Raw genomic sequence first — 21,458 nt, 5'->3', positions numbered from 1 at the left:
ATTTCCAAAAAACTCAAATTTCGTCATAAATTTAGGCCAAAATGTATTTTGCTACATGTCTTTGGTAAAAAAAAGAAATCCCAATAACTGCATATTAATTGGTTTGTGTAAAAGTTATAGCATCTACAAACTATGGTGTAGATAATGGAATTTACACAGCTTTTGCTTTCTGACTGCCTATTGCATTTCTTGAGGTGCTAAAATACCAGGACAGTCCAAACACCCCCAAATTACCCCTTTTCGGAAAGCAGACACCCTAAGCTATCTGCTGAGAGGCATGTTGGGTTCATGGAAGATTTTTTTTTTTTTTTTTCTTTTTAAACAAAGTTGTCACTTAAGGATATATTGCTCAAACAAGCCAGGGTATATGTGGAATGACTCCCCAAATTCTGCTACTTCTACCGAGAATGAGGATACTACATGTGTGAGACTTTGGGAGCCTAGCCACATACAGGAGCCTGAAAGTCTGTTATGTAATTTCCTCATTTCACTTCCTCACTACCTATCAGTTTCAGAGGCCCTGAAATGCCAGGACAGCCCCCCCCCCCCCCCATGGCCCCTGTTTGGAAAGTAGACACCCCAAGGAATTTAAAAAGAGGCATGGTGAGTGTATTGCAGATCTCATTTTTTTTCTTACAAGGTTTTGAAATATAAAAAAAGAAAAAAACTTTTTTTTTTTGTTTTTTTTTTTTTTTTTGTTTTTTCTTAATTTTCCAAAAATTTGTGGCAACAAACGAGACCTTCAAAATATTCTCCATGCTTCTTATCAAATTCCTTTGGAGTATCTACTTTCCAAACGGGTCATTTTGGGGGGTTAGTGCTATCCTGGCATTTCAGGGCCTCCGAAACTGTGATATGTAGTCAGGAAATATGAGGAAATAAAGCCCTTTAAAATCCTGAAGTTGCTTTTATTGGATTTTGAGGTCCTGTACTTGGCTAGAGTGCCAAAAAGTCTCTCACGTGTGGTATCCCCATACTCGGGAGAAGTAGCAGAATGTATTTTGGGGAGTAATACCACATATAGCCATGGCATGTGTGAGCAATAAATCATTTAAGTGACAATTTTTTTCTTTTTTTTTTTTGTTGTTTTACAAAAACTTAAAAATAAATACATCTATTGACTCAACATGCCTCTCAGCACAACTGGAGTCGTTTGGTTAGTTCCAACATAGATGTTATGTCCATCTCTGATCATGTTCCTGTCACAATGAGGTTACAGGTAGGGGGGGAACAGGATAAATGAACTATGTGGAGACTAAATGAGACACTTATACAAGATCCTGAAACAGACAAGGCTAAGGCAGGAAATTGAGAAGATTTTTGAGCTCAGTGAGACTGAGGAGGTTTCAGTGGCCACAATTTGGGAGGTACACAAAGCATATATTAGGGGAATATTGATTTCGATAGCGAAAAAAAAGCGAGAACAAGGGAAAAAAAAATAAAGATGGTGATAGAGGAGCTCCATAAGTTAGAACAGTTACATAAAAATAAGACAGATACAGATGTTTATCGGAAGATAATTTCCAAAAGAGGAACTAAAAGATCTTATGGAACAGGAATCGAGAATATTTAATAGGGTTTCAAAAGAAAGAGATCAGTGGGGGAACAGACCTGGAAGATACTTAATGAGCAGGTTAAAGAAAAAGCAATGTAAAAACTTCATAGAATAAATTCAAGATGGGAAAAGGAGAAATGGTTTATTCCACCACTGATATTGCCAATAGGTTTCAAAAATATTACAGTGGACTGTACGATGTGAGCTCCAGAAATCAAAAAAAAATGGAGGATGAAAAGAAGAAAATCAGGCAGGAATATTTAAAGGAGGCGGAGTTATCAAGAATAGCAGAAGAAAAATTAGAGACCTTAGAGAGAACTATTGCTCAGGAGGAAATCGCCTTGGCCTTAAAGAATATGGCCGCAGGAAAGCGCCCTGGCCTGGATGGATATACGGTGGGATTTTTAAAAAATTTAGAGATCTCCTTGTCCCTAAAATGTGTGGTTATATGAACGCATTAGTGGAGGGGCTGGAAATGAGGGAGAGTCATTGCAAGCCTATAATGATCATACTTGAAGGGAAGGCTAGCTCAGTGTGCCAGTTATAGGCCCATATCCTTATTAAATATTGACACTAAACTGTATGCTAAGGTTCTGGCAACTAGATTGAAGGAGCTGAAAAAAGAATAATTAACGAGCGCTTGGAGATGTATAACAAGCAGCTGGCATAAAAGGCACAAACCTCAAACCTTCACACTAAGACAATATCACATGCAGCGCTATAAAAAGTATAAAGTAACATATACAGTAATATGTGATGGACTACTAGTGCTTAGTAGTGATTTATAGGTGTCCACATAGTATAATGCAATAGTCCCAATAAACTGTGCAGGACGTGATGAACTCCGTGCTGTGAAGTGTTTAATACTATGCACTCACCAGAAAGCGCATAATATGCGCATTTGAGTTGTCAGACCACTCCTGGTCCCAGAAAAGCTGAACCTGTATGGATCATCTGGCAAGCTGTCACTCCTTGGCCAGCAGGGGGATTCCCGACATCCAGAAACCCTTATAGGGCTAATCCAGGTTCCTTAACCAGGGCACTCATATGAAGTATCCACCTTAAGAGAGGGGGGGCTTGACCAGAAAGCCCACCCCAAAAAATACTGATAGTGTAGTATGTTCCAACAAAGGTTCTTTATTGAAGATAATGTAAACACAGGTCACTCACAGGATTTCCCAGATTCAAAGATGGCCGCCGGCCTCCACGAGGTACGGAACGGCGTGACGTCACCGGCTAGGCTCCACCCTAGGAAGGGTGGAGCCTAGCCGGTGACGTCACGCCGTTCCGTACCTCGTGGAGGCCGGCGGCCATCTTTGAATATGGGAAATCCTGTGAGTGACCTGTGTTTACATTATCTTCAATAAAGAACCTTTGTTGGAACATACTACACTATCAGTATTTTTTGGGGTGGGCTTTCTGGTCAAGCCCCTCCTCTCTTAAGGTGGATACTTCATATGAGTGCCCTGGTTAAGGAACCTGGATTAGCCCTATAAGGGTTTCTGGATGTCGGGAATCCCCCTGCTGGCCAAGGAGTGACAGAGTGACAGCTTGCCAGATGATCCATACAGGTTCAACTTTTCTGGGACCAGGAGTGGTCTGACAACTCAAATGCGCATATTATGCGCTTTCTGGTGAGTGCATAGTATTAAACACTTCACAGCACGGAGTTCATCACGTCCTGCACAGTTTATTGGGACTATTGCATTATACTATGTGGACACCTATAAATCACTACTAAGCACTAGTAGTCCATCACATATTACTGTATATGTTACTTTATACTTTTTATAGCGCTGCATGTGATATTGTCTTAGATTGAAGGAGCTGATGCTGGATTGGATACACCTGGATTAGGTAGGATTTATTCCTGGAAGAGAAGGAAGGGTCAATGGCCCGAGATCACTGCTCCTCTTACAAAAAGCAAAGCGAGAATCAGCTGGCAATATTTCTGTCAATTGATGCTGAAAAGTCTTTTGATGGGGTTAACTGGGGGTTTATGTTTGAATCTCTAGACCTTAGGATTAGGGCCTAAAATGTTAAGGTGGATAAAAGGGCTGTATAACGGACTGTCAGCAGCTGTTAAGGTTAATGGATCCCTTTCTGTTTTTCAAAATGTACAAGGGTACTAGACAAGGATGTCCACTTTCTCCTGTATTTGTTCTATCCCTGGAACCTGTCCTGGCAAGGGTGAGAAAATGTGTAGATATAGTAAGAATAAAGATAGGGGAAGTGGAGCATAAGATAGCAGCATATGCAGACGATATGTTATTCTATATTGTAAATCCTAGATTTACGTTGCCCAATTTACTGAGATTATTAAAATAGTATAGCGAGCTATCAAACTTGAAAATAAACCCTGCAAAGTCAGAAATGTTAAATATCAATACACCAAAGCTAAAGAAACTGAGCTTACAAAAAGATTTTCCATTTACCTGGAGGAAAAAGAAAATAGGCTATCTAGGAATAAAACTAACACCTTCAATAAAAGGCCTCTACCAGGTAAATTTTCATCCCATTAATAAATGAAATAAAGGAGGAGCTGGAGAGACTTTTAAAGGGAAGAGCCTCCTGGATAGGTTGTATAAATTTGGTAGAGATGGTGATAGCACCAAAAATCCTATATGTATTCATATGCTTCCAATACACTTACCGGGGCCTTACCCTCACCTAACAACCAATCTCTTCCACTCCTCCTACCACTCCGTCCTCCACAGCCACTTCCTCCTGTACCACTATCCCCTCCCTCCTAGATTGTAGATTGTAAATATCATTTAGCAGTGTTATTATCAGAAATAGTAGATTGGACATTTTAATTCACATAGGAAATGTTGGGTTAACATGAAAGGGATTTTAAGTGAGGCACAGTTAAAAAAAAAAAAAAAAAAAAAAAAAAAAAAGATTGTTTGGATTCCACATAAAGTTTGCACATTTGATGTGAATACTAGTCCATTGACAAAGAGAAAGTTTTAAGTGTTTGGGACAGAATGTTTAAGCAAAAAGGCCGGAAATCTAATTCAGTGTGGACTCCCTTGGTGGGAATGGAGTATTTCCCCCCAGGGAAGGAAAATATCTCAAAGAAATTGATTAAAAATAAAAGTGCACGTTTTGAAGGATATTTTGAATAAAGGGAAATTGCACACTTTTTTAGATTTAAAGAGGGGAAAAAAGATTTACATCCTCTAATTAGTGCAGCTAAGGACTTGATTCCCAAGTTCTGGCAAGAGCTAGAGCCCCCACAAATAAATTATTGGATAAATAGAGAGGAAAATATTTATAAGGTGGAGAAGCTATATCACATAGAGGAGGATAAAACAGAAACATTTAGGAAAATGTGGAGTAGTTGGTTAAATTTTAAAACACCTAAAAGATACCTGGAATTGGAGTATAGGGGGAAATCTAGAGAGGGCTCAACAGAGTACCCTAAAGAGAGTGGAGGTGTGAGAAGAAATATGGATATAGATGGACAACTATGAAGAGAAGACAGAAATTGGGTTCTAGTACGTGGACTGGGGTAAGTGGAGGGAGGGGGGGGGGGGGAAGGATGGGGTTAGGGGGTAAGGTGTAAAATGCAATTTTAACTACATGTGAAGTGTTTATGTACTAGGTTGTTTTTCTTTGTTTTTGTAATGGAAAATTTAATACATTTTTTTAAATTTAAAAAAAAAAAGTTTCCTCCCTGGATTACTGCATATCTCCAGAGGTGCAGTAGAGCCTGAATTGGTGGTTGATAACTCACAATTTGGAGAAGGGAACATCCTTTCGGCCAGTGGTGTAGAAGTTTGTAACCACCGATGCAAGCCTTTCAGGTTGAGGGGGCCGTTCTGGAGGAGGCCACAGTTCAGGGAACATGGCTTCCACAAGAAATGGCTCTTTCCATCGATGTCCTGAAACTTCAAGCAGTGTGGCTGGCACTGAGATATTGGGCATCCAGACTTCAGGGTTGACCTGTAAGGATTCAGTCCGACAATGCCACAGCAGTCGCATACATCAACCACCAGGGCGGTACCAGGAGTCAAGGTGCTCAGAAGAAGGTGAACTACATTCTGACCTGGGAAGAGATCTGTTCCAAGTCTGTCAGCAGTGTTCATTCCAGGTGTGGAAAATTGGCGGGTGTATTATCTCAGTCGCAAGCAATTCACTCCAGGGGAATGGGCTTTGCATCCTGATGTTTTCAAGAAAATCTGCCAGCGATGGGGTTGCCCGGCTGTTGATCTGTTGGCATCCAGGTTCAACAAGGACAGTCTTTTTGTGTCCAGGCTTAGGGGCCCTTGCATGGCAGGGGTAGATGCCTTAGTGATTCCTTGGAACCAGTTCTCACTGATTTATGACTTTCCTCTGATCCAGCTGCTGCCTAGTCTCTTACGCAGGATTTGGGAGGAGTCTATTCCGGTGATACTGATTGCTCCAGCCTGGTCCAGGAGGGCCTGGTACACAGACATAGTGAAGATGACAGTAGATGGGCCGTGGGCCCTGCCGTATCTGCCAGACCTGTTGTCTCAAAGTTCTATATTGCACCTTGCTTTACGGTCGCTAAATTTGACAGCGTGGCTATTGAAACTCAGATCCTGAAGGATAGGGGAGTGTCAGGTTCTGTCATCCCTATAATGTTGGGTGCTAGAAAGGAGGTTTCTAGGAACATTTATTACACTTTGAAGGCTTACATTGCCTGGTGTGAGGTTCACAAATGGCACGCACGAAAGTATGTGTTTGAAGAAACGACAGAATCTTGACAAACAGGGTTGCAGAAGAATTTAGCTGTACCAATAAGGGCCAGGTTTCAGCATTTTTTTTTTCCCCCAGAGGCCCATTGTGTCTCACTTTTTGGTCCACACTTTTACAAGGAATAATTCGTATGGCTCCTCCTGTCAGGTTGCCTTTGTGTCCTTGAGACCTGAACTTTGGTTTTGGAGGTTTTGCAAAAAGCCATCATTTGAACCTATTGGATAGATTCCACTGATCCTGTTGAATCGTAAGGTGTTGTTTCTAGTGGTAATCACTTCTGCGAGAAGGGTGTCTGAGCTGGCAGCTCTATCTTGCAGAGAACCATTTCTGGTTTTGCATGTTAATAGGTTAGTGTTGCAACCTCATCTGTGCTTTTTACCAAACGTGGTTTCTGGTTTTCATCTCAATCAGGACATAGAGTAGTTCTGCCGTCATTCTTTCCTAGGCCTCCTGTCAGTAAGAGATCTCTGCATACCTTTTATGTGGTTCATGCTGTAATGGTCTTCTTGAAGGTTATGGCACAGGTCAGGAGGTCAGATGCTCTTTGTGCTGCCAGAGGTGCCTAGGAAGGGGAAGGTGGCATCTAAGGCTACTATTTCTCATTGGATCCACCTATGGTTTGAAAGGTAAAGTCCCCACCCTTTCGGGTGAAGGCACGCTCCACCAGCAGTGTGGGGGCATCTTGGGCAATCCGCTATCAGGCGTCTGTGTTTCAGGTTTGCAAAGCCGCTACATGGTCTTCAGTTCACACATTCACAAGATTGTACCAGGTGGATGTCAGAGCCGTAGAGGATTCTGTCTTTGGCCGCAGTGTTTTACGGACGAATGAGTAGGTCCTGAGGGGTTGACTGTGGCTATCGTGGTGTCACCCTCCCCTCAAATTTCTTATTGCTTTGGGACATCCCACATCATGAATAGCCTGCTCTGTGTCCCGTGATGTATGATAAAGAATTTTTTTTTTTTTTTTTTTTTTTCTACATGCTTACCTGTAAAATCCATTTTTTGGAGTACATCATTTCTGGATGTTTCTGGAATGTTATTGTTTGCTACAAAAACTGAGGTACTTCCTGTATAGGAGGGGTTATATAGGGGAGGACCTCCTCTCTAATTTGGTTGGCCAGTGTCCATTCACCTATGGGTGGCCTATAACCCACATAGTCATGAATAGCTTGCTCTGTGTCCCGTGATGCACTCCAAGAAATGGATTTTACAGGTAAGTATATAGAATCCAGTTTTTAGACACCTAACATATACACAGTGGTTACAAATATACAATTTTTTATAGTTAAAATTCATACCGTTTAACCAATCTGATGGTCTAAAATTAAACTAACATTTATTTTTTCTTTACTCCTAAACAGAATATAAGGGGTAACACCATATTTGTGTAAAAAAAAAAAAAAGAAAAAAACAATCAACTAAAAAAATATAAATAAATATATATTCATATACAATTTGCTATACAAGTCATGCTCTAATTTGGCCTAGGTTCACATTTTGAACCATATGTGAATTGCACAGGAATCACACCGCAATGTAAACACTATATTTATTAAAAAAAAAAAACAAACTGTTAAACACTTTTTTTTTTTTTTTTTTTGTCAGCAGTTAAAGCAGTCTTGTGACTTCTTCTATCAGTGTCCAGCAGAACACTAGTTAAAGATTGAAGGACAAGTTTTCATTCTCCCCTGATTGACCTATGAGGCTGCATAACCCTTAACCCTGTGTCTGGACAGTGCTGATTGGCCCTGTGCTGATCACATGCGCTCTCCCAAGAAAAAAAACTCTCTAGCAATACACCTCAAACTGAGCATGTTCTGCCTGCCCAAGGCTCTGTTCTATCAGCAGATGGATTGGGGACAGTAGAAGGGGAGGATCAGAGAAGACTGGATCAAACCGTCTTTTTACACAATGCAGAGGATTAACCCCTTAGGTTGCACAGTGAGCATAACAAGCATGTTTTACTGCATACAGACTTATTTTACTGTTGTGGGTTTAGCAACACTTTAATGATGCCATGCCGATACCACTAGAATCTCATTTTGTTCATTTGTCTAGAATACCACAAGTGGAGTATGACACCCTGTCATAATGGCCATGGGGAGCATTTCCTGCCAGTTGGAATCCTGGCTGGTGATAAAGGGCCTCAGAATCCAGAACAAAAACTCTGTTATGTCTCTTTGACATGCGAAAGTCAGTTGTTGCCTAAAGCTGACTGCAAACTTTTAATAGCCACCTGATGATACCTAAATGAAGCACATTATTAGCAATGCTTTGCTGTTTATTTGGCGTGTTTGCTGGACTTATAAACAAATCCGGCACTCTTCAGTCTCCCCTCTAGAAAACCACAGGTCACAATTCTTCCATAGGGGTGAGTCTGAAACTGATGCTTATGCAATCAAGAACTGGTGGCCCACAAAGAATATGTAGGTACACTGTGGCCATTTTATTTGCTACTGTTTCTGGTATGCAATAATTAATACAATTATTTACTTTTGCAGGGTGTAAGTGAGCCTGCACCGTTCTCAGATGAAATACAGATTGACCACGAAAAGCCATACACAAGAGTAACAATGGAAGAAGCTAAAAGGGGGACTCCACGTAAGTATTTATATTTTTACAATCTAAGGACACCCATGGAAGCAATGTGAATACCAAGTTTCAGCTATGGCCACAGTGAGGAATTCTTTCTGCTCTTTCTATGGTGCACTGTCTCCACAATAGGTTGTTGAGGCCTGCATTTCATTGGGAGGCGTGTTGGGGTGTTCTTAGGTCCAAATTTTTGGTATGTAAAGTATTGAATCAAGGGGCTTTCAGGGCACCTTGCAGCAACAGAAATCAGACCTTTCAGCAGCTTGAGGTATGCAGATGACATTCATCTGCTTATTTACAGAAGAAATGTATGTGTTGTTTAACCACTTGCCTACCGAGCACTTATACCCCCTTCGTGCCCAGGCCAATTTTCAGCTTTCACTGTTGTCGCACTTTGAATGACAATTGCGCGGTCATGCAACACTGCACCCATATGAAAATTTTATCTTTTTTTTTTTTTTTTTTTTTTTTCCTTTACACAAGTAGAGCTTTCTTTTGGTGGTATTTACTCGCCGCTGGGTGTTTTTTATTTTTTGCGCTATAAACAAAAAAATAAAAAATTTTGTATTCTATTATTATAAAAGGTAATTTTTTCTCTTTCACTGATGTGTGTTGATGAGGTGGCACTGACGGGCGGCACTACTGGGCACTGATCATCAGGGCATTGATCATCAGTGCCCTGATCGATGCCGGTCCGTCCTCTGACAACTGCCGGTTATCGGCAGTACTTTCCTCACACTGTGACAGTGTGAGGAAAGTGCAGCCGGCAACTCCATTTACTGGTAATTTACTATGTCATTGGACACGGCTGATCATGTGGTACAAGGCTGCTGTGATTGGCCTTTTACCACATCACATAATCAGCTGTGTCCGTAAGACACAGCGATCACGGAGATCACTGGGTGCTGAGGACGTCATATGACACCCTCCCAGAACTGGCAGGCCACGGTGAAGCCGTAATTCAGCTATCTGCAGTCGGCAAGTGGTTAAAGGATAAGTTCACCTTTCGTGACATGTTATGAACAGACCGGCCCCCGACCCACCATTGTGACAGCTAGCACAGGATCTTCTCCCTCTGCTAGCTGTCACAACTTAAAAAAATAAATAAATGCTCGGCCGTATCACTCATTCACAGTGTTTTGCGAATGAGAAAACCACAAATCCTGGTAGCCTTTGAGGCTGTTAGCTTGTAGTTCTCAATGGACTACTGAGGTACGAGGAAGCAGATACTGACAGGTCTGCAGGAGACCTGCATAGCATCAGAGACCTTCTGTCGATCGTGCAATGCTTTCCAGGCACCCAAAACAAAAAATAATAAATTCACTTTTTTTTTTTTTTTTTTTTAACCTGCAAAATTAATCTGTGTTTATTATATTGTGTTGGAAGGTGAACTTTATCCTTCAAAGTGTCAGGTGACAGTTGTTCACCAGTTTCATTGCCTGTTGAATGCAGTAGCTTAGCAGTCCTACATTACAACAGCGCTTTACTTAGCGCTTTTGTAACCTATAAACTATTTTGTAATTTCCTGCTCCATTGTACACTGTCTTGCCACCCAGCAAGTAAGAACTTCACAATTCCGTAACCTTCCTCTAAGTAGTAAATCACTCTATAGCTCATTATTTTAGTGAGGTAATATTCCATCTCTAACTTCAGCATATACTGTCCTTTTTGAAAAGTAAAATGATAAATGTTATACTACACTGTTGTGCTTTAGTTATTTCAAGCACTGCACTGACCAGTTACTTATAGTAGTACCGTGAAACATGCTGTCTGCCATTCTGCATTTCTCTGTTTTTTAAGGCTTACAGTACTAATATCTATACTACATATATGTACACTCTGACACTGCAAGTCCTGTGATTGTGCAGGGTATAGTGAAACCTCTAGATTTGCGCATTCAGTCCTGGTCAGATGCTCGGAGCACACAATTCTCAGTTCTGTTCAACTGCTTACATCACATAATCCTCAGCCCTGGTTACATGATCACAGGACATTTCCATTTCAGCCCTTTACCCTGTATGGTGTCAAAGGAAATTGTAACTTTCCCTGTCATTTGGGGCTGGAGTTTGCAACAAGGAATGTTGCATGAAAGCATATACACCTCCTCTGAGTCCTTCTGTAATTTTGTACTGCAATGGTGACATAAGAGATTTTTATCCTTCTAGTCCCGACTGCATGTTTTTCCCTTGGTAGTGTCCACAATGCTAAACATCCTCCACAGCCCTATGTTTCACCTCTTTTCTCATTGTTCACACTAGCTTCTGTCACATTTGCAAACACACTGTGTGATGTAACTTCACTAGTCCATCCCGGTTTGTCTGCAGTGAGTTCTCTGGCATCTTACTCCTCCTTCCTTGATTTCTGACGGATCTCTTCTACCCCAGTGTATGCATTTTTTTTTTTTTGGCAACTTCTACCTCTCCACACTATATTCTTTACTGATTTTCCTAATAGTTCATGATTTTTTCATACTCTTTCTCTTATCTGTTGTCCATGATCAGATCCCACTGCCTTCTCTCTTCTCCCAGTTCATAATCATCTCACTTGTGCCTCATCTCTCTCCTCTCCCTATTCTGGTCAGCCCTGCCTATTTTCCTTCTGTCCATGGTCATCTAGTTTCTGCCTTTTTTCATTCTCCCTGCTCCAGTTGACACTCTGCCTCTGACATATTTTCTGTCCTGGCCAACTATGAATCCTTTCTTTGTCTCTCCTAATGTTCCTTGGTTATCTGCAGTTCCACTCTTCATCCTCTTTCTATGTGCTCCACTATCAACATCCAGTTGCCATTCTGCTTCCTCTGTCCCCCTCCTCTGCGTCCAAGTTCAGCCAGCATTTTGCCTCCACTGTATGTCCACATGATACAAATCAGTCCCAGTTGTTTTAGAATCCTATACTGTCAAGCTCCATGTTTAGCTTACACTTGACCAAGTAATGTGTCCATTTAAAATATTGTGTGATTGCATAGTAATTCATACCAGTGTGTTATGAATTGTTCAGTGACTACTACTAGAGATGAGCGAATCGAAGTATCCGAAGTGGAATTCGAGTCGAATATCTGAAAAATTTCGATTCGTGCCGAATCCGAAAAATAGCCTAATTCGGACGCGCGAATCGAAATTTTTCAGAAAATGGCGGCTGACATGTGCGGCGACGGAGCGGGGATGTCTGGGAAGGCGCGCAGACAAGGCGCGCTGACCCATAATGCATGCCTCAACTACATGTGATCGCATCAGCCTATCAGCAGCCAGCCAGCCAGCACTGTGTAATGGTCGAGCTATAAATAGCGGCCATTTTGGAATTCTTCATTTGCCTGCAGTTATTGAACAGAGGCAGACCGCTCTGTACTAGGGACAGGGACAGAGTTAGGGCCACAGAAACGATAATTGGGGACAGAGAAAAGTTACTTAGGGACAGAGAACCATTACTCAGGGACACAGACTTGTTAATGAGGGCCACAGAATCGTTATTTAGGGACAAAGAAACGCTAGTTAGGGCCACAGAATTCATAATCAGGGACAGACAGAATTGTTACTCAGTGCCAGAGAATTGTTACTTAGGGCCACAGAAACGTTATTAGGGCCACAGAATTGTTACTCAGGGACAGACAGAATTGTTACTGAGTGCCAGAGAATTGTTACTCAGGGACAGACAGAATTGTTACTGAGTGCCAGAGAATTGTTACTTAGGGCCACAGAAACTTTAATTAGGGCCACAGAATTTTTACTCAGGGACAGACAGAATTGTTACTCAGTGCCAGAGAATTGTTACTCAGGGACAGACAGAATTGTTACTGAGTGCCAGAGAATTGTTACTCAGGGCCACAGAAACTTTACTTAGGGCCACAGAATTTTTACTCAGGGACAGACAGAATTGTTACTGAGTGCCAGAGAATTGTTACTTAGGGCCACAGAAACTTTACTTAGGGCCACAGAATTGTTACTCGCACAGACACAGAATTGTTACTGAAGGCCACAGAACTGTTACTTAGGGCCACAGAATTGTTACTCGCACAGACACAGAATTGTTACTCGCACAGACACAGAACTGTTACTGAGGGCCACAGAACTGTTACTTAGGGACAAAGAAACGCTAGTTAGGGCCACAGAATTGTTACTCAGGGACAGACAGAATTGTTACCGAGTGCCAGAGAATTGTTACTCAGGGACAGACAGAATTGTTAATGAGTGCCAGAGAATTGTTACTTAGGGCCACAGAAACTTTAATTAGGGCCACAGAATTTTTACTCAGGGACAGACAGAATTGTTACTGAGTGCCAGAGAATTGTTACTCAGGGACAGACAGAATTGTTACCGAGTGCCAGAGAATTGTTACTCAGGGACAGACAGAATTGTTACTGAGTGCCAGAGAATTGTTACTTAGGGCCACAGAAACTTTCATTAGGGCCACAGAATTTTTACTCAGGGACAGACAGAATTGTTACTGAGTGCCAGAGAATTGTTACTCAGGGACAGAGAGAATTGTTACTGAGTGCCAGAGAATTGTTACTTAGGGCCACAGAAACTTTCATTAGGCCCACAGAATTTTTACTCAGGGACAGACAGAATTGTTACTGAGTGCCAGAGAATTGTTACTCAGGGACAGACAGAATTGTTACCGAGTGCCAGAGAATTGTTACTCAGGGCCCCAGAAACTTTACTTAGGGCCAGAGAATTTTTACTCAGGGACAGACAGAATTGTTACTGAGTGCCAGAGAATTGTTACTCAGGGACAGACAGAATTGTTACGGAGTGCCAGATAATTGTTACTCAGGGCCCCAGAAACTTTACTTAGGGCCACAGAATTTTTACTCAGGGACAGACAGAATTGTTACTGAGTGCCAGAGAATTGTTACTCAGGGACAGACAGAATTGTTACTGAGTGCCAGAGAATTGTTACTTAGGGCCACAGAAACTTTACTTAGGGCCACAGAATTTTTACTCAGGGACAGACAGAATTGTTACTGAGTGCCAGAGAATTGTTACTCAGGGACAGACAGAATTGTTACTGAGTGCCAGAGAATTGTTACTCAGGGACAGACAGAATTGTTACTGAGTGCCAGAGAATTGTTACTTAGGGCCACAGAAACTTTAATTAGGGCCACAGAATTTTTACTCAGGGACAGACAGAATTGTTACGGAGTGCCAGAGAATTGTTACTCAGGGACAGACAGAATTGTTACGGAGTGCCAGAGAATTGTTACTCAGGGCCACAGAAACTTTACTTAGGGCCAGAGAATTTTTACTCAGGGACAGACAGAATTGTTACTGAGTGCCAGAGAATTGTTACTCAGGGACAGACAGAATTGTTACGGAGTGCCAGATAATTGTTACTCAGGGCCCCAGAAACTTTACTTAGGGCCACAGAATTTTTACTCAGGGACAGACAGAATTGTTACTGAGTGCCAGAGAATTGTTACTCAGGGACAGACAGAATTGTTACTGAGTGCCAGAGAATTGTTACTTAGGGCCACAGAAACTTTACTTAGGGCCACAGAATTGTTTCTCGCACAGACACAGAATTGTTTCTCGCACAGACACAGAATTGTTTCTCGCACAGACACAGAATTGTTTCTCGCACAGACACAGAATTGTTTCTCGCACAGACACAGAATTGTTACTCGCACAGACACAGAATTGTTACTGAGGGCCACAGAACTGTTAATCAGGGCCACAGAACTGTTAATCAGGGCCACAGAATTGTTACTGAGGGCCACAGAACTGTTACTTAGGGCCACAGAATTGTTACTCGCACAGACACAGAATTGTTACTCAGGGACACAGAATTGTTACTCAGGGACACATAATCGTTTAATTAAAGAGTATGTCAGACAACATGCAGAGGAGTGGCAGAGGAGGCAATGTTTTAGGAGCGAGCAGACGTGGCAGCAGAGGAAGGGGTCGAGGCAGCACTATTCGCAGCCAGAGGCCAGTGCTCCCGGTGTCATCCAGCGGTCGTGTCTCCACCGACAACCCTGCCGTCGTCGATTGGTTGGCTCGGTCGTCTTCCTCTTCCCAGGTCACCTCTGACACCTACAGCCAACGGTCGGTGGGTACGTCAGACACAACCGTTAGTTGGCATGGCCCGGGACCAAGCCCACTGAAATCACGTGTCCTCTACCTGCCCCTGTCCTTTGGTGTTCCCTCACCAAGCGAAGTATCGCATGCTGTGGGCTCAGCCCCACTGTACAGTGAGGAAGAGCTAACAGAGGGCGGTCAGGAACGGGGGGAGACATCCGCCTTTTCAGCAGCCAGGCGAAGAAGTAGTGGCGAGGAGAGTGGCTCGGTAGCCGGTCTAGAGACAGGTCTGTCTCCTGACCCAGACGCAGCCGAGGGGGCTAGTAGTGAGGCGGAGACCCTACTTGATGATGAGGAGGTTGATCGCACTTGGCAGCCTCGTCGTCATCAGGCAATTTCTTCCGCATCATCAGGAGAAGAGGGTGGCAGCTTGGCAGCGAGCAAAACAGTCGGTGGGTTGCCCAGGAGACAGCAGCAGGGTCGCAGCAGTGTCAGTGGAGCCAAACGGCCACGGAGTAGAGCACCAGCTCCACTGCAGCCTACCACCACGGCCAGTAGTGGTGCCGGTGTGCACGGAGGAAGCAGCAGTCAGCCAGTGAGGAGTATCGGGGGCAAAGTTTCCTACTCGGCGGTGTGGCAATTTTTCGTCAAGCCGCCCGAGGAAGTAAACGTAGCCGTATGTCGACTATGTGGCCAGAAAGTCAAGCGTGGCCAGGGGGCCCATGTTGGGACTACAGCGTTGCGGCAGCATATGCAGCGTCGCCATTTGGTGGCCTGGGAAAACCGTGATAAAGATACGGCGGTTCTGCCCGCCCCAGCCCCCGCTCCATCACCCGCTCCGTTACTTGCTCCGTCACCCGACGTCAATCGCCCTCCATCAGCCAGTCAAGGCTCCAACACCTCTGCTGAGGGGAGTTGTCGCTCGTTGGCATCTTCCGCTCGTTCAGATGCTCCTTCTCCTGCTACTCCTCTTCACGGATTCCGTCAGCAGTCTTTCTTGGAATCCGTTTCCAAGAGACAACAGTTTGCGAGCACGCACCCGACGGTGCAAAAGCTGAACGTCCTCCTGTCCAAGTTGCTGGTGCTGCAGTCCCTCCCTTTCCAAGTGGTGGACTCAGCACCTTTCAGAGAAATGATGGCTTGTGCCGCGCCGCGGTGGAGAGTGCCAAGCCGTCATTTCTTCGCCAAAAAGGCAGTGCCAGCCCTGCATTCACATGTAGAAGACATGGTGGGCCAGTCTTTGAGCATGTCGGTCTCTGCCAAAGTGCACGGCAGCGCCGACGTGTGGAGCTGTAACTACGGTCAGGGACAGTACATGTCATTTACGGCCCACTGGGTGAACGTGGTGCCGTCACAGCCGCACCAGCAACTTGGACAGGTCACGCCGCTTTTGCCTCCACGTTTGCACGTCCTTGGTCCGGCAAAGATGTCCGCCTCTACCACCTCTTCTTCCGCCGTGTCCTCAGCCGCCACCCCCGTGCCAAGTCCCATTACCCGACCGGCATATCACATGTGCAGGGCGCAACGGTGTCACGCTGTTCTGCACCTGGTATGCCTTGGCGAACGTAGTCACACAGGGGAGGAACTTCTGAGTGTAATGAACAGAGAAATCGACAGATGGCTGTCTCCGCGCAAACTGAAAATCGGAACCATGTTGACCGACAACGGAAAGAACATGGTGTCTGCTCTGCGTCAAGGAAGGTTGTGCCATGCGCCATGCATGGCTCACGTGTTCAATCTGGTTGTCAAGCGGTTCTTAAAATCCACCATCCCACTGCAAGACATCCTTAAAATGTCACGTAAACTGTGCATGCATTTCAGCCATTCCTACACCGCAAAGAACACCCTCATTGAGCTGCAGCGGCAGAACGGAATTCCACAGCATCGCCTGATCTGCGACGTTGCAACAAGGTGGAATTCAACACTACACATGTTAGACCGCCTTTACGAACAGCGAAAGGCCATCACCGATTTCCTGATGTTACAAGCGGATAAAGGTACTCCCCTGTGTAACTTAGATGTCAGCCATTGGCAGCTCATGCGTGACACCTGCCGCTTGCTCAGGCCCTTTGAGGAGGCCACGCTATTCGTGAGTCGGCAGGACTATGGGATGAACGACGTCATTCCTCTGTTGCACGTCCTTGAACAAATGCTGTTAACAATGGCTGGTCAGGGTGCGGTAGACGTGGCGCACAGATCTCAACGCCACATGACCCCTGTGGGGGCAGGACAGGAAGAAGAGGAGGAGGTAGAGGAGGACATTTGTGCTCAGGAATTATTGAGTGAAATGGGTGGTTTTTCCACTCAGCGGACAGGAGTGGAGAAGCAGGAGCATCTGGTAGAGGAGGAGGAGGAGGAGACAGAGGACCCAGACGCACCGTGGCAGTATGCTGTGGAGATGGAGGCAGGGAGTCCCTCGCATTCCTTGGCACAAATGGCCCATAGCATGCTCGGTTGCTTGCGTAGCGACAGCCGAATAATAACCATCAGACAGAGGGATGACTTTTGGCTGTCCACCTTGTTGGACCCTCGCTACCGTTCCAAAATGGTGGCCTTTTTCACACCTGCTGAGAGGGAGGCCAAAATAACGTACTATAAAAACCACCTATGTAGTCAGTTGGTCTCTGCCTGTCTGCGCCAACGTCCATCCTCAGACACTGTGGGCCCTGTGCGCTCGCGTTCCGCTGCCATGGCAGCAGGGGAGGGGTGGGGTGGTAGGAGCAGTGGCAGCTCCACCAGCAGCAGCTGCCTCAGTCTGCAGTCGATGATGAGTAGCTTTCTTCACCAGCGCAGTGAGGAAACTACTAACCAGCCGCAGCAGCAGCAGCAGCATCAGGTGGACCTGGAGCAGGACCTCAAACAACAGGCTTGGGCCTACTTGGACAGCACCCTGCCAACCGAGGTAGACAATCCCCTTGACTACTGGGCAACGAAACTTGACCTTTGGCCCCAACTAGCTGAATTTGCCCTTGAAAGGCTGTCATGCCCAGCCAGTAGCGTGGCATCGGAGCGCGTGTTTAGTGCGGCAGGAGGTATTGTAACTCCGCGGAGGACACGACTGTCCACCCAAAGTGTGGAGAGACTCACGTTTGTGAAAATGAATCAGGCGTGGATTAGTCTGGATTTCAAACCACCAGTTCCTGACACAACTGACTAAATCCGCCATGAATCATGCCTCAAACATGTGCCACTTTGAGGTCTCCTCACACACTGCTGGTGTGTAGATTTTTTTGACATAGGGTGCTGGCAGATTATGGGCCTCCTATAGCTGCTGCCAGGCCCCTAATCTGCCATAGGCCCCTATATACCGCTTCCTCATGCTGCTGCCAGGTCCAGAGTCTGTCATGGGTCCCTGTACGGCCTCCCATTGCTGCTGTCTCCATCGCCACACTCTGCCATGTGCCACTTTCAGGTCTCCTCACACACTGCTGGTGTGTAGAATTTTTTGACATAGGGTGCTGGCAGATTATGGGCCTCCCATTGCTGCTGCCAGGCCCCTAATCTGCCATAGGCCCCTATATACCGCTTCCTCATGCTGCTGCCAGGTCCAGAGTCTCTCATGCCATGTGCCACTTTCAGGTCTCCTCACACACTGCTGGTGTGTAGAATTTTTTGACATAGGGTGCTGGCAGATTAAGGGCCTCCCATAGCTGCTGCCAGGCCCCTAATCTGCCATAGGCCCCTATATACCGCTTCCTCATGCTGCTGCCAGGTCCAGAGTCTGTCATGGGTCCCTGTACGGCCTCCCATTGCTGCTGTCTCCATCGCCACACTCTGCCATGTGCCACTTTCAGGTCTCCTCACACTGCTGGTGTGTTGAATTTTTTGACATAGGGTGCTGGCAGATTATGGGCCTCCCATTGCTGCTGCCAGGCCCCTAATCTGCCATAGGCCCCTATATACCGCTTCCTCATGCTGCTGCCAGGTCCAGAGTCTCTCATGCCATGTGCCACTTTCAGGTCTCCTCACACACTGCTGGTGTGTAGAATTTTTTGACATAGGGTGCTGGCAGATTAAGGGCCTCCCATAGCTGCTGCCAGGCCCCTAATCTGCCATAGGCCCCTATATACCGCTTCCTCATGCTGCTGCCAGGTCCAGAGTCTGTCATGGGTCCCTGTACGGCCTCCCATTGCTGCTGTCTCCATCGCCACACTCTGCCATGTGCCACTTTCAGGTCTCCTCACACTGCTGGTGTGTTGAATTTTTTGACATAGGGTGCTGGCAGATTATGGGCCTCCTATAGCTGCTGCCAGGCCCCTAATCTGCCATGGGCCCCTATATACCGCCTCCTCATGCTGCTGCCAGGTCCAGAGTCTGTCATGGGTCCCTGTACGGCCTCCCATTGCTGCTGTCTCCATCGCCACACTCTGCCATGTGCCACTTTCAGGTCTCCTCACACACTGCTGGTGTGTAGAATTTTTTGACATAGGGTGCTGGCAGATTAAGGGCCTCCCATAGCTGCTGCCAGGCCCCTAATCTGCCATAGGCCCCTATATACCGCCTCCTCATGTTGCTGCCAGGTCCAGAGTCTGTCATGGGTCCCTGTACGGCCTCCCATTGCTGCTGTCTCCATCGCCACACTCTGCCATGTGCCACTTTCAGGTCTCCTCACACACTGCTGGTGTGTAGAATTTTTTGACATAGGGTGCTGGCAGATTATGGGCCTCCCATTGCTGCTGCCAGGCCCCTAATCTGCCATAGGCCCCTATATACCGCTTCCTCATGCTGCTGCCAGGTCCAGAGTCTCTCATGCCATGTGCCACTTTCAGGTCTCCTCACACACTGCTGGTGTGTAGAATTTTTTGACATAGGGTGCTGGCAGATTAAGGGCCTCCCATAGCTGCTGCCAGGCCCCTATTCTGCCATAGGCCCCTATATACCGCTTCCTCATGCTGCTGCCAGGTCCAGAGTCTGTCATGGGTCCCTGTACGGCCTCCCATTGCTGCTGTCTCCATCGCCACACTCTGCCATGTGCCACTTTCAGGTCTCCTCACACTGCTGGTGTGTTGAATTTTTTGACATAGGGTGCTGGCAGATTAAGGGCCTCCCATAGCTGCTGCCAGGCCCCTAATCTGCCATAGGCCCCTATATACCGCCTCCTCATGTTGCTGCCAGGTCCAGAGTCTGTCATGGGTCCCTGTACGGCCTCCCATTGCTGCTGTCTCCATCGCCACACTCTGCCATGTGCCACTTTCAGGTCTCCTCACACACTGCTGGTGTGTATAATTTTTTGACATAGGGTGCTGGCAGATTACGGGCCTCCCATAGCTGCTGCCAGGCCCCTAATTTGCCATGGGCCCCTATACCGACTCCTCATGCTGTGACGTTGCAACAAGGTGGAATTCAACCCTACATATGTTAGACCGCCTTTACGAACAGCAAAAGGCCATCACAGATTTCCTGATGTTAAAAGCGGATAAAGGTATTCCCTGTGTAACTTAGATGTCAGCCATTGGCAGCTCATGCGTGACACCTGCGCTTGCTCAGGCCCTTTGAGGAGGCCACGCTATTCGTGAGTCGGCAGGACTATGGGATGAACGACGTCATTCCTCTGTTGCACGTCCTGGAACAAATGCTGTTAACAATGGCTGGTCAGGGTGCGGTAGACGTGGCGCACAGATCTCAACGCCACATGACCCCTGTGGGGGCAGGACAGGAAGAAGAGGAGGAGGTAGAGGAGGACATTGGTGCTCAGGAATTATTGAGTGAAATGGGTGGTTTTTCCACTCAGCGGACAGGAGTGGAGGAGCAGGAGCATCTGGTAGAGGAGGAGGAGGAGGAGGAGACAGAGGACCCAGACGCACCGTGGCAGTATGCTGTGGAGATGGAGGCAGGGAGTCCCTCGCATTCCTTGGCACAAATGGCCCATAGCATGCTCGGTTGCTTGCGTAGCGACAGCCGAATAATAACCATCAGACAGAGGGATGACTTTTGGCTGTCCACCTTGTTGGACCCTCGCTACCGTTCCAAAATGGTGGCCTTTTTCACACCTGCTGAGAGGGAGGCCAAAATAACGTACTATAAAAACCACCTATGTAGTCAGCTGGTCTCTGCCTGTCTGCGCCAACGTCCATCCTCAGACACTGTGGGCCCTGTGCGCTCGCGTTCCGCTGCGATGGCAGCAGGGGAGGGGTGGGGTGGTAGGAGCAGTGGCAGCTCCACCAGCAGCGGCTGCCTCAGTCTGCAGTCGATGATGAGTAGCTTTCTTCACCAGCGCAGTGAGGAAACTACTAACCAGCAGCAGCAGCAGCAGCAGCAGCAGCAGCATCAGGTGGACCTGGAGCAGGACCTCAAACAACAGGCTTAGGCCTACTTGGACAGCACCCTGCCAACCGAGGTAGACAATCCCCTTGACTACTGGGCAACGAAACTTGACCTTTGGCCCCAACTAGCTGAATTTGCCCTTGAAAGGCTGTCATGCCCGGCCAGTAGCGTGGCATCGGAGCGCGTGTTTAGTGCGGCAGGAGGTATTGCAACTCCGCGGAGGACACGACTGTCCACCCAAAGTGTGGAGAGACTGACGTTTGTGAAAATGAATCAGGCGTGGATTAGTCTGGATTTCAAACCACCAG

The 21,458-nt window shown here is 46.1% G+C and overlaps 1 protein-coding gene across 5 annotated transcripts in view; it reads left to right on the top strand.

The window, feature by feature from the left end:
• The window catches only part of PCYT1A (phosphate cytidylyltransferase 1A, choline), a 69,434-nt gene that overhangs the window by 28,121 nt on the left and 19,855 nt on the right, over positions 1–21,458 (top strand). For all 5 annotated transcript variants that reach the window (XM_089680127.1, XM_089680123.1, XM_089680125.1 and 2 more), the window contains one exon: positions 8,782–8,881. In XM_089680127.1, the coding sequence (XP_089536253.1) occupies positions 8,782–8,881 (100 nt within the window). The remainder of the gene's footprint in view (positions 1–8,781; positions 8,882–21,458) is intronic.

The sequence above is a fragment of the Staurois parvus genome, unplaced genomic scaffold (genome assembly GCF_062004578.1).
Source record: "Staurois parvus isolate SC_StPar_1 unplaced genomic scaffold, SC_StPar_1.0 ptg000235l, whole genome shotgun sequence".
NCBI classification, from domain to species: Eukaryota; Metazoa; Chordata; class Amphibia; order Anura; family Ranidae; genus Staurois; species Staurois parvus.
Note: the sequence above shows the minus strand (reverse complement) of the source record. Positions and strands in the feature narration are given on the sequence as shown.